Source organism: Stylophora pistillata, chromosome 8 (genome assembly GCF_964205215.1).
Source record: "Stylophora pistillata chromosome 8, jaStyPist1.2, whole genome shotgun sequence".
Lineage (NCBI taxonomy): Eukaryota > Metazoa > Cnidaria > Anthozoa > Scleractinia > Pocilloporidae > Stylophora > Stylophora pistillata.
In genome coordinates this window covers 602,501-615,806 of record NC_142526.1, presented here as the reverse complement: position 1 = coordinate 615,806, position 13,306 = coordinate 602,501, and the positions used below count along the sequence as shown (strand labels likewise).

Sequence of the window (13,306 nt, the reverse complement as noted above, 5' to 3'; positions counted from 1 at the left end):
AATCTTAAAGTATTCCCCCCCACGGGCCTTCGATATTATCCGCGCCCATTGCGTTACATAAAAATCGCAAAAATTGTGCGCACGCGGAAGAAAAAATAAATTCGGGTGTGACTTGACATTACTATGACAACGCATTCCAAGTTATGTTACAGGCATGATTACTAAACTTCGTCGTTTGTGATTTTGCTTCTGTATGATGCTAATCGGCCAAAAAGGTATTGATCCCTAACTGAGCGCTATCAGATCAAATCATAGCTAGTCGGCCGAAAGTCAAAGCAAAGGAACCTTAAGCAATTCTTGCGGAAGAAAGAGGTTCTTAGAGTATCTTTCATTCTAAAGGAATCCTGTATTGACATATCAAAAAGGTACGTGCACTTGTATCTCTCGCAATCCTAATTGTTTGATACCAAAATAATCCTCGTTAGGTTATATCGGATATATGTATCATAAACTGATACTAGAGCAGCGCCGTGGTCGTCGAAATTTTCACCATAGCTTTATTGTTGGTTACATTGTCGTACCTGTAAACAATACCAAATTTTGTATGTGTTTATCCATGTTTTTACTTATGAGAGGGTCTCCGTAAGGGAACGTCTGGTCGAAGTTGCTCGAGACAGAGATTTCGAAGTCCCTCGTGTATTGAAAGAAATTCATGTATTCATATTAAATAAACAATCCACTTGATATTCTAGATTTTTCCAGAGGTCAAAGTCTACACGAGCGAACGCTGTTATGACGCTTATTCGAGACTCCAATTTGACACAATTCAACTTGAAGGACTATTAAGGAAGAGTTGAGAAACCCAGTTCAAAACGAATACCACTGCCGTGTGTATACCATGTATATCGAATACCTTGAGCCGACTATTGTACACACCGAGTTTCAAACCAGCTAGAAATAGCCGGGGAAAACTTGCATGAACCCTTGTCGCTTAGCCAGACTCAACACGCAAAAACCAGCCAAATTCGAATTAGATTTTATTTGAAACAGCGAGGCGCTTTCATCTCATCTAGGTCAACGAGGATAGCCAGGAGGTACGTCCTACTGGAATGTAACAAAGGAATAAAATATCGGTTTCGTCTTCTATCAAATGTTGTAACTCTCTGAACTTGCCTAATTTTCGATAATCTCCAAGGTTTGCCGCTATTTGCATCGAATAAACTTGTTGATATGAAGCGCTTAAGCGATCCAATTCTAAGAAGTGGATCTGAAATCTCAATAAAAAATAAATATTAGAAAAAATATATGCTATTGAAGCGTTAACTCGAGCCTCCTTCCGGAATTAACGTGAGATGAAAAGGCGATTGTTCATGCGAGGTCGTAATAGCTAGTCTGCTCAGCTGTCGGTTGTAGTTGGGGAGCGCTTGAGCAAAATGCAAAGCCCCAAGGGGAAAGAACAAGAAATGTAACGCCGTGTATAGTTCAAACCAACATTTACGATGGCTTTTACAATTATAATAGTAGTGATGATGTAAGCAATATCAAAATTTATTCGTCTATTAGCCGAGCGATTTTTTAACAAAACCCTACCAGAATCTCGAAAATTTCAGCTATAGAAGGGTCCTCGGCTTCTAATGAAGTGTTTTTCCACTTAGATTAGCTCGCTATTTTCAGGCGGTGTTTATTGTAAGTAATTGTTTTGGAAGACCTGGTAAACTTGAAACTTGAAACTTGAAACAAAATTTTTCGGCCGAAACTGCAAAGTCAAAGGAAACATTTATTATAAGCCGAGATACTGCATTCAGAAATAAATAACAAAACAATTTGAAGTTGGTAATATTTATGCGGTCATATTTAGGGATGCAGTGGCTCTCAAAGAAGCCATTTGTTGTTTTCTGCGCCGCGTGGCAAATATACTGTTCGTCCTCAGTGTCGAATTCGTCTTCCATCTCCTCCTCATCCGCTTGTGCTGTTGTTACTTTCGAGTAGATTGCTTCATCTTTCGTGCCGTCGAGAGTGTTAGATTCCGCAGAATTGCCTACTCCCCCCTATTGGTAAATAAACTCGTCACATGATACGGTATTAAAATCTGCAATCACTTAAAAAAGGAAACTTACGTTGGCTTACATACATACATACATACATACATACATACATACATACATACATACATACATACATAGTTTAATTGACCACTCCCCATAGGGGCTTTTCGGGGCCAACACCCACCCATCCCACCCAGGGGAGGACATCCACCACACAGTTATCTCGTGCGTGGGAAATTAACGTCTCCTTCCTCTAACCCTGCAGGAGACGGGGCCTACGGTTTATTCGCCCTTATCCGAGAAGACTAGTATATCTATCCATTTCTTGATTATAGAAAGGTAGCAAATTCTCCTCACTTATTTTAAGACCATGAGTATTGGTCCGGCCGGAGCTCGAACCCTCGACCTCCCGCACAACACAATCCGGCGTTCTAACCAATTGAGCTAACCGGGAGGCTTCTCTGCTCTGTAAACCTCATCCAGCTGCTGATATATTTCAGAGTGTAACGGCCCATCATTGTGTGTTTCGCAGACATCTTGAGCTCTCCATTAAAGAGGTTTTCTTGATCTTTCCTCCAGCGGCGGACCATAGACTAACTGATGCCGTACTCTTTGGCTATCTCGGAATTGTTTTCGGTAATCCGTTTGTTGCATGTTAATGAGTTTTTCCCTAAATCTTGTGATAAGAATAGTTGTGAACAGTTACTTAACTACACCGGTACCCGGACCGCTGAATTTTCCCAGTGACAATTCTCAATCGATCAGCATTGCAAAAGGTAATGATTTTCGTCGGGTAGCGGTGACTGCCGAATTCACAAAAAAAAGAAAATAGGCAATTATATTCAAAAGCTCCACAGATTATATTCTTGGCCAACTGCAGTAATCACTTATTTTGAACTGTCCAATACATTACAACTTGAATCACTCGAGAATGTTATGAGTCATTGGCATACAAAAAATAAGTTACACGAATTCACGCTATAGGTGCTTTTCAACTTATCAAATGAGCTTTGTGGTAGAAAGACCGAAACCAAAGCTACGCGAAGACGTAATGCAGACGTTGATTTCATGTTGTCACGTAATTGATTGCATATATATGATAGTTTTTTTGTCGGCATGCGTGTAAACAAATAAACGTTCATGATGAAGATAGCCGGTGCACCTGTGAAAACTCTCTAAATTACAATAGCTTAGATTATTTTTTGGGGGAAAATTCCTTAAAATAAATTTCACTATTCATCAATCTTAACCCTGACGAAGAAGAATATCTTTTACGCCGTGGGTCTTTCATTTGCGATCAGACTCCTTATGCATCGGCTATTCCATGGCATAATGCTGAGAAATTTAAGAATATTTTTTAATGTATGTATACCTGCTTAGAATTGCAAAGACGTTACCGCTGTATTACAAGATTCACGGTCAGGCTCAAGCCCTGCCACAATGCAGCCAATGAATGAGCATCCTGTGGTTGGAGGGTGGTTGAGAGTCCAAAGCTTAGGAAGGTGCAACACCTGCCTGCTAACTTCTCGCTTAAAGGCGGGCATAGCCTGTGAGTTTAGAGCTCAGTGATGCGAAGGGAAGGTTTCATATTTTTCACTCGAGGGGAGTTTGCTTTCCGAAGAAAATTGGCTCACGAGAGTGGTATTCTTAACCTGCTGTTGTCTCACAATGTCTTCCATGATTGACAGTCAAGTTCGTGCCTTGTTAAAGCTCCGCCAGTAGGCTAGATCACTGTTAGGCCGTGGGGGAAGGGGGGCGGAAATTTTCTGTTAACAAAGCATTTGGTTTGACAAGGGACATTGGTTTGATGTGCATCTTCGTTATAACAGTTTAGCGAATCCAAAAAGGTGCATATACTCAAAAATTAGAAACGAAAGTGGCAAAAAAATAATGCTGTCCTCGTGAATTAAGAAATGGAAGAGAATACTAGAATTAAAGATGCCAAAAATTTGAGGAAAAAATGGAAACAATTATATTTTAATATTCGTAGTTCTTTCCTCGGCTAGGCCTCCTAACCCATGAGGAGAGAAGTTGTTTATTGCGTGTCACGGGATATGACCGTTATTCAGAGCTTAAAGTTGGTACCTTTTATGTTCGTTCTCTTCCCTTCAAGTTTGTACACCAATTTTTACGGCATCGAATCAAGGTTAAATAATCAATACGCAACCTTCTATGTTCAGCGTTTGGCGCTGAATCGGGAAACCCAGGAAAAAGCCATTGATACGTGTGAAATTATTTTTCGGTTAACGGCATTTTACTCTACTACTGCTGTCGCATAAAGACATTTGAGACGGAATCTAAGATTCCCGAATGAATTTTAGTTTTGTGCTATAATTATATTGGTTTTTTAATAGAGGACCGTCGTCTTAACGACGGCAAGGCGGGATAAACTTGGAGCAAAGTTAAGGAACACAAATGGCGCCAAATCTAAGCACGTGACTAGCATGAACGTTTTCTGTCCCATAGGTAAGTCAGCCTACGTTAAAGAGAAACCCTCTAATAATAAAAAGAGTATTTCCTAATTTTTCTCTAATTTGTGGCATTTTTAATTCTGTTCCATTCTTTCGTTCTCGTATAAGTGGCCTCAAGCGAGGAATCTGATCATGGCCGGGTTAATGGGATAAATCTTAGACATTGACAAGGAGGTTTTAATGAGCTCACATTTTACTTTTGTAAAATTCCATGGTCAAAGCCGATGAGAGCAAAATGGCAAATGCAGATGACGGGCCAATGGGCAAAAATAAACGAGAAAATTTAAGAAAGGTAAGGGAGCAGTTGCAAGACATGGATTCAAGGCAAGTCTTACAAAGGATGTCAACAATAAGCAATAAAAAAAACATCCCCTTAGTTTTTACTGGGCAAGACGAAGAACGGATATTAGGGATCCTCGATGACTTTGAGAGAAGTAACAGCCTCGTAGCAGCTTTACAAAAACGTGGTGATAGAGCCTATGACATATTCCGGCAGGCGCTTGAAGAGGTTCATCCACATCTTAAAAATATTCTTCCCGGAGGTGGTGAGTGTACATGTTAAATTTTAGTGCAGCTTGTAAGATTTGCACAAAGCTGTAAGGATACCAGATGATTTGGGGCAGATTTCCTTACAACATTTATGTCCACCTAATCTCAGCTTAGTCTACGAAGAAACCTCTGACATGTCTTATGTCGTTGAAAGACCAGTCATAAAATGTAGCCTCAATTTGTTGACACTGGTTTCAAGGAAATTGATAGGAGACTGAGCGAGAAATGGAATCAGGATTTAGGGATATACTCCAATACTTTAAAAAAATCAAGGAGACGAATGCTTTTTATATATATTAGCTGTTACCTTGTTATTTCTTTCTGCAAGAGTAGTAGCATTCTTACAGTGGCGTTCATATTTATCTTTAGGCAGACTCTTTTTTGACGAAGTCATTGCTTACAAATAGTTCTGCTAAATGATTTAAGATTTTATTTAAACACAGAGATTTACCGTCAAATCTTTTTCATCTTCTCTTATAAGTCCGTATATCTATCTGTGGTAGAAAATGAGGTTGCAGACTTTAAAGAAAAGGAGAAAGAAGGGCGAAAAAAAGCTTCTCGAACAGGTACAGATGATTATGATTTATGATTTATGATCTTAAGGAGGGCTGGTATTTCTTTTTTGTTTGCTGTTTGTATTAAAAATTAGTGTAGCCAGTATTTGTTTGGCTTGAAGAAAAACAAACTACGTGTGTATGTGTGTGATGGAGCGACATCAGTGACCGGTGACCATCTCATAAACAAACTTCAAATGATGCAAGATCGTCCTACACTATCGAATTTTAGTTAAACACTTCGCTTGTAAAGAACTCGACTAATATCCAGTCATCTAGACCTCAGGCTTGGTCGATAACGCATATATATTTCTGATTCACAGCAAAACTAATCTTGTACTTAATCGTGTACTTCATTCTTTATGTTTAAGGTGGTTTCGGGAAAACTTCAACATCAGCAAATTGAGGGTTATGAACAAGATTTTCGAAATTCTGAGGAAGGAAAACGTCATTCATTTTAAGCGTCAAACATAAGCATAAAAAATTTTATCATCTCATGATTTGCATGAAGGATAACGTAGTTCTCATCATGTTCCATAAAGTGTTCTATATTTATTTGCAATTCTGTTTCTATATCATAGAGCAAAGTTATGAGACATCTCAAACGACAACCCAGCCAGCAAGTGGGGTTAAAGATACTCAGTTTAGTTGCTCCTCCTCCAACCAACCTGAAACTCTTTCCCAAGGTAGGACAACATGTTTTGCACTTTTGGGGGCCTTATCTTTCGTCTAAATAGCAAATCAGGATAGTGTCGACGCAGTGATTTCTGGGTTAGGATCACGGAATTGATGGTACGATGAAAGATTAGTGCTATAGAAATCCTGTTACGTATTCTCAAGGCGTCGCCATTCATGATAAGTAGAATAATTTCTATGATATTACTAGATACCTGTTTACCACAGCTGTTTGCGTCGAGTTTTGTGAAAAAGTGGTAAGAGTCTCAGCCACTTCATTCCGAATCATAATTATCTTATAATTGCCTTTCACGACTACTCAACCAGTATTTACGTCCTTGCGTGAGTTCGTGTAGGGAGTTAATGTAGTCTTTCTAAACTTTCTCTGATCAGGATACTTTCTGTGAAGTACTCCATTCCTATTTCTATTTATTATATAGATACTGATGAAGTACCAGGATTTTTCCTGGTACCTGAAAAACTCATATCTTCTTTGCGCGCCGTGAAGATACTATCTTTTATTATATAGATACTGATGAAATACCAAGATTTCTCCTTTTACTAAAATATCATAACTTCACCGCTCGCAGTGAAGATACAGTATTATCTTTCACGTGTGAGGATATTGGTGTGGCCATGGTTACCAACATAATTACCCAGTTACAATCGAGCTTCTCGCTCAGGCGCGCGGTCGGTTGATTTGAAATTTCATTCACAAAATGGCCTCGAGGTGCGAAGACAGTAGAGTTACCGGTGACTTTCTCGACGAGCTGCCACATTTTCACATCGATATTTTTTCCCAGCTTGAAGAACATCTAGGAAGATTTGCTGAGGTCTCGGAAAGTGATGTTGAAAAATTCATTGAGGGGGAAGAAAATGCAAACACTAAAAGAAAGACCTTCTACGACTTTAAATTAGTAAAAAAATTTCTGGTAGAAGAGCGCCACGAAATCAAAGAAATAGAAAAAATTCCTCCAACTAAATTAGACGGCTACTTCAGCCAGTTTGTTTCAGCTGCAAGGACCAAGACTGGAAAAGACTGTGAACCGTTATCGCTTCGCGGAATTTTGGCCAGTGTTGAACGCCATTTGAGTCCCAACAGTTACAGCAAAACCATCGTTAAAGACAGTGATTTTAAAAAAACAAGAGACGCGCTGGAGCCGAAACAAAAGGAACTCAAGCGGCATGGACTCGGAAACAGACCAAAAGCCACAACGGCTCTTACCGACGACGAAATTGAGATTCTATTTGACAAAAAGTTGCTTGGATTAAGTTAACCGCAAGGTCTATTAAATACGGTGTGGCTAAACAAGAGGTCAGTGGTTCGAGTCCCGTACAGGCCTGAAATTTTTTTCAGGTCTGATTTCCACTATTGCTCAAATAGTGCTTTACTGCGAAGGATCGTTCTTATATACGTCTCATAACCGCAGTTCACTCATATGTTTCATATGTTTGTTGTTGTTAAACAATGTATGTATACTTTCCAAGTATCTCTCACGAGTGAGCTGCGCTCACTCGTGAGAGATACTTTCCGCACGAGAAGATAAAATTCGTATCCCGGCGCGGGCATTTAATATCCTCTATATCTTTCACGTGTGGGGTAGTGGTGTAGCCATGGTTACTAATATGTTGATGTAGTTTTTTCCTCCTCTTCATTAGAAATTTGACTTTTTGGAACAGAAAATAAAGCATTATTGTCTTTATTTCTCCTTTATAACTTTATATCCGAGTGTCATAACATCTTTGTGACAGGCATTTTGCGGAAGGTTTTCAAATTTTCGACCATGTGCCACATTTTCCGATTTTCACTCGGTCAATTCGCAAAGTCGCTAGATTCTCAGTGAATTTTCGCCCCAGCTCTGTAATCTTATTGGTACTTAACTGCTGTTGTTCGCCAGTTGCGTGTTTTCCTCATAATGAGTGCTTCTCTTATGAACCAAGAAAAAATCAGTTGGGGAGCAATATGAAAGAGAATTTGGTTATTGTGATAGTCAATCTCACCATCGTTATCGTTAATGTCGTCGTTTTGGTCTTAGACGCGCTATTTGAATTTGAAAAGAGACAAACTTGCTTTAAGGAAAAAGCAATTTGAAGAATATTAGTTTTTAGTCGTGGATACGCGAAGCATAGAAACGACTATGAAAATGGGGCAGAATATCATGTATCACTCACTTAGATGTAAACAAATAGATATGTCGACGACAGACCAATTGATAGCGACCTTCCGAGATTATACAGGAACGCCTCTATCTCATTTCCGAATTAATGTTACGGCCTTAAGATTTAACTCGACCTTTCTTCGAAGGAGTTTTGATTTTAATTAAAATACTCGTCGCAGTCTGCACATGTGTAACCGAGTCAAAGCTCTTTGAAATACTAAAGGTGTAACTATTAGTGAATACGCTAAATGCAATCTCTTTTCCACGATCATCTTTCGCCATCATTTGCACTATTGTGAAATATTTCTCGCCGTTCCCAGATATATTTTGTTTTTAACAAAGCGTCTGGGCCACAATCGTTCTTAAATATAATTTCAAGCCTTTATTCTTCTTACTGCGAGCCAAAGACGCTTAATACAATCGCTTTTCCGCGATCAGCTTTCGCCATCATTTGCATTGTTGTGGAATATTCCTTGCCGTTCCCGAGTATATTTGGTTTTTAGCAAAGCGTCCAGACCACAATCGTTCTTAACTGCAATTTCAAGCCCTCACTTTTCTCACTGCGAGCCATCAGTATTTACATCGTTATAGTATCGCTAAAATGAGTAACCGGCGAATTTCTTATAGGGGAAAGCAGGCGTTGTTTTCGTGACAGGCCAATTGTCTCTCATCTGTTTGGTATACACCCCTGAACGTTAAAAATGTATCATGTCGAAGGAACAGTTTTGGTCGAAGTCCACATTTTTGTAAGCAAAATGAAAATATACACATAACGGTGTAGAAGCTGCCTTTGTTTTTTTTTTCTTCAATACTGACATCTCGCGCGCGAAATGAGAAGACTATACGAAGGTATGGAATTCTATTTGACAACAACTCTGTCCACTTTTTTAAAAACCAAATTCATTGGCCACTATGTTAAAAAAAAAAATATGCGAGGAAACGGGCAGGGAATATTTCGAAATAGTGCAAATGCTCATGAAAGTGATTGCTAAAAGACGATTGCGTGACACTCTGTAAGTTGTAAGATGACGTATGTTATCATGTATCAGACGAAATAATAGTTTTCAAAACTTCCAGTCTGCATTCTGTACTCAACATGCAGTCTGCAGTCTGCATTTTGTAACTAGTCTGCATTTCGTTGTGAATTCAGATCATTCGCCCAACATCACCCCAGCAGTTGAAAGTAATACCAAGTGGTTTCAACTGTATCCGAGAGTTACCCATTGAAATTTAACTGCCTTCAAAACTCATTCAAACGCAATTTATCCACGACTTATTCACTGTTTCCTATGATTATTACTTTTTTATCGTCTCTGATTATTCCATATATCTATCTGTGGTAGAATATGAGGATGCAAGATGTCGAGCAAGAGGCAAACCAGCAAGGGAGAAAAAAGTACGAAAACAAGCTTCACGAAAAGGTACAAATGATTATAATTTACAATTTATGATTTTAAGAAAGGTTGGTATTTCCTTTTTGCTTGCTGTTTGCATGAAAAATTAGTGTACGCCTGTATTTGTTTGGCTTGAAGAGAAGCAAACTACGTGTGTATGTGTGCGATGGAGTGACATCAGTGACCAGTGACCATCTCACAAACAAACTTCAAATGTTACAAGATCGTCCTACACTATCGAACTTTAGTTAAACACTTCGCTTGTAAGTGGGAGACGTGGCGGATACGAGGCTTGTGTGCTGGACTCTGGGTTGAGAAGTCTGGACTCGAGACTTGGCTTGTGTTGTATTTTGGGCGCGACACTTGGCTCTTAAAATCCCTCTTTCTATCCAGGAGTATAAATGGGGGGTTAGCAAATTGTCAGGGAAGCCTGATGAAATGCTGCGGGGGTAAGCTTGCGATGGATTGACATACGATGGGGTACTCCGCTCCGGCATAGTGGACCACTAAACTCAAATACGGACTACTTGCTATGCTTGTCATGAGATAGACTCTTAATTCAATTTAGAGATGATTCAGAGACTTATGTGATACGCTTTAAAAGGTCATGAAATTTATTTAACAAATGGAAAAGCCTTGACTTTGCTCTGTTGTGTTGTAAAACACACAGGAAGAAGCTAGAGCACGAAAGAAGTGTAGGCAGAAACACTAGACGCAGCTGAGTGTTTCTCCCCATTTCTTGAGTGCTTTAACCACTTCCTAAGTGGTTAAAGCACTCCGACAGTGAACCATTCCATTGACATTACATTTTTGGCAGTGGTTAAACCAAATAAACTTTACTCATGAAAAGTGCAAAAGAAAGGAAGCTCGTATCAATTTTTGGAATTTGTATAAGAGAGATAGAGGTATGGTTTAAGTCTAAAACGGGACCATTACAGTTAATTTGAAGCTCACGGAACGCTTTTGAAAATAACCAATATTTCAAAATCCAAATATCGCATTTCGTGGCAAATTTTCAATTATCATTTTCGCCATGCAGTATAACTCAGAATCGGCTCAAGTTAACCTCGTGATAAGTCAGCCAGGAGGTACGTCCTATAAGGAATGTAACAAAGGAAAAAATGTCGGTTTCGTCTTCTATCAAATGTTGTAACTCTCTGAACTTGCATAATTTTCGATAATCTCCAAGGTTTGCCGCTATTTGCATCGAATAAACTTGTTGATATGAAGCGCTTAAGCGATCCAATTCTGAAAAGTGGATCTAAAATCTCAATAAAAAACAAATATTAAAAAAAGTATATGCTATTGAAGCGTTAACTCGAGCCTCCTTCAGGAGTTATCGTGAGATGAAAAAGCGATTGTTCATGCGAGGTCGTAAAATTAGTTTTTAGTCGTGGATACACGAAGCATAGAAACGACTATGAAAATGGGGCAGAATATCATGTATCACTCACTCAGATGTAAACAAATAGATATGTCGACGGCAGACCAATTGATAGCGACCTTCCGAAATTATACAGGAACACCTCTATCTCATTTCCGAAGTAATGCTACGGCCTTGAAATTTAACTAGAACTTTCTTCGAAGGAGTTTTGACTTTAATTAAAATACTCGTCGCAGTCTGCACATGTGTAACCGAGTCAAAGCTCTTTGAAATACTAAAGGTGTAACTATTAGTGAATTCGCTAAATGCAATCTCTTTTCCACGATCATCTTTCGCCATCATTTGCACTATTGTGAAATATTTCTCGCCGTTCCCAGATATATTTTGTTTTTAACAAAGCGTCTGGGCCACAATCGTTCTTAAATATAATTTCAAGCCTTTATTCTTCTTACTGCGAGCCAAAGACGCTTAATACAATCGCTTTTCCGCGATCAGCTTTCGCCGTCATTTGCATTGTTGTGGAATATTCCTTGCCGTTCCCGGGTATATTTGGTTTTTAACAAAGCGTCCAGACCACAATCGTTCTGAACTACAATTTCAAGCCCTCACTTTTCTCACTGCGAGCCATCAGTATTTACATCGTTATAGTATCGCTAAAATGAGTAACCGGCGAATTTCTTATAGGGGAAAGCAGGCGTTGTTCTCGTGACAGGCCAATTGTCTCTCATCTGTTTGGTATACACCCCTGAACGTTAAAATTGTATCAAGTCGAAGGAACAGTTTTGGTCGAAGTCCACATTTTTGTAAGCAAAATGAAAATATACACATAACGGTATAAAAGCTGTCTTTTTTTTTTTTTTTTTCAATACTGACATCTCGCGCGCGAAATGAGAAGACTATACGAAGGTATGGAATTCTATTTGACAACAACTCTGTCCACTTTTTTAAAAACCGAATCAGTGGCCGCTATGTTAAAAACAAAATATGCGAGGAAACGGGCTGGGAATATTTCGAAATAGTGCAAATGATCATGAAAGTGATTGCTAAAAGACAATTGCGTGACACTCTGTAAGTTGTAAGATGACGTATGTTATCATGTATGCCAGATAATTTGGGGCAGATTTCTTTACAACATTTATGTCCACCTAATTTCAGCTTAGTCTACGAAGAAACCTCTGACATGTCTTATGTCGGTGAAAGACCAGTCATAAAATGTAGCCTCAATTTGAAGACACTGGTTTCAAGGACATTAATAGGAGACTGAGCAAGAAATGGAATCAGGATTTAGGGATATACTCCAATACTTTAAAAAAATCAAGGAGACGAGTGCTTTTTATACATATTAGCTGTTACCTTGTTATTTCTTTCTGCAAGAGTAGTAGCATTCTTACAGTGGCGTTCATATTTATATTTAGGTAGACTCGAACAGGTACAGATGATTATAATTCATGATTTATGATCTTAAGGAGGGCTGGTATTTCTTTTTTGTTTGCTGTTTGTATGAAAAATTAGTGTAGTCAGTATTTGTTTGGCTTGAAGAAAAACAAACTTCGTGTGTATGTGTGTGATGGAGTGACATCAGTGACCGGTGACCATCTCACAAACAAACTTCAAATGATGCAAGATCGTCCTACACTATCGAATTTTAGTTAAACACTTCCCTCGTAAAGAACTCGACTAATATCCAGTCATATAGACCTCAGGCTTGGTCGATAACGCATATATATTTCTGATTCACAGCAAAACTAATCTTGTACTTAATCGTGTACTTCATTCTTTATATTTAAGGTGGTTTCGGGAAAACTTCAACATCAACAAACTGAGGGTTATGAACAAGATTTTCGAAATTCTGAGGAAGGAAAACGTCATTCATTATGAGCGTCAAACATAAGCATAAAAAATTTTATCAGCTCATGATTTGCATGAAGGATAACGTAGTTCTCATCATGTTCCATAAAGTGTTCTATATTTATTTGCAATTCTGTTTCTATATCATAGAGCAAAGTTATGAGACATCTCAAACGACAACTCAGTTTAGTTGCTCCTCCTCCGACCAACCTGAAACTGTTTTTCAAGGTAGGACAACATGTTTTGCACTTTTGGGGGCCTTATCTTTCGTCTAAATAGCAAATCAG

At 38.8% G+C, this 13,306-nt stretch overlaps 1 protein-coding gene across 4 annotated transcripts in view; it reads left to right on the top strand.

Annotated features, from left to right (window-relative positions):
- The first annotated feature begins 158 nt into the window (after positions 1-158).
- Positions 159-13,306, top strand: part of LOC111346863 (uncharacterized) — a 19,351-nt gene continuing 6,203 nt past the window's right edge. Inside the window, exons 1-6 of one of the 4 annotated variants that reach the window (XM_088731190.1) lie at positions 159-365; positions 4,678-5,001; positions 5,509-5,571; positions 6,141-6,245; positions 9,737-9,814; positions 13,170-13,247. In XM_088731190.1, coding sequence (XP_088587316.1) covers positions 4,692-5,001; positions 5,509-5,571; positions 6,141-6,245; positions 9,737-9,814; positions 13,170-13,247 — 634 coding nt within the window. In that variant the 5' untranslated portion in view covers positions 159-365; positions 4,678-4,691. The other 3 variants (XM_088731192.1, XM_088731189.1, XM_088731191.1) reach the window with 3 other exon arrangements.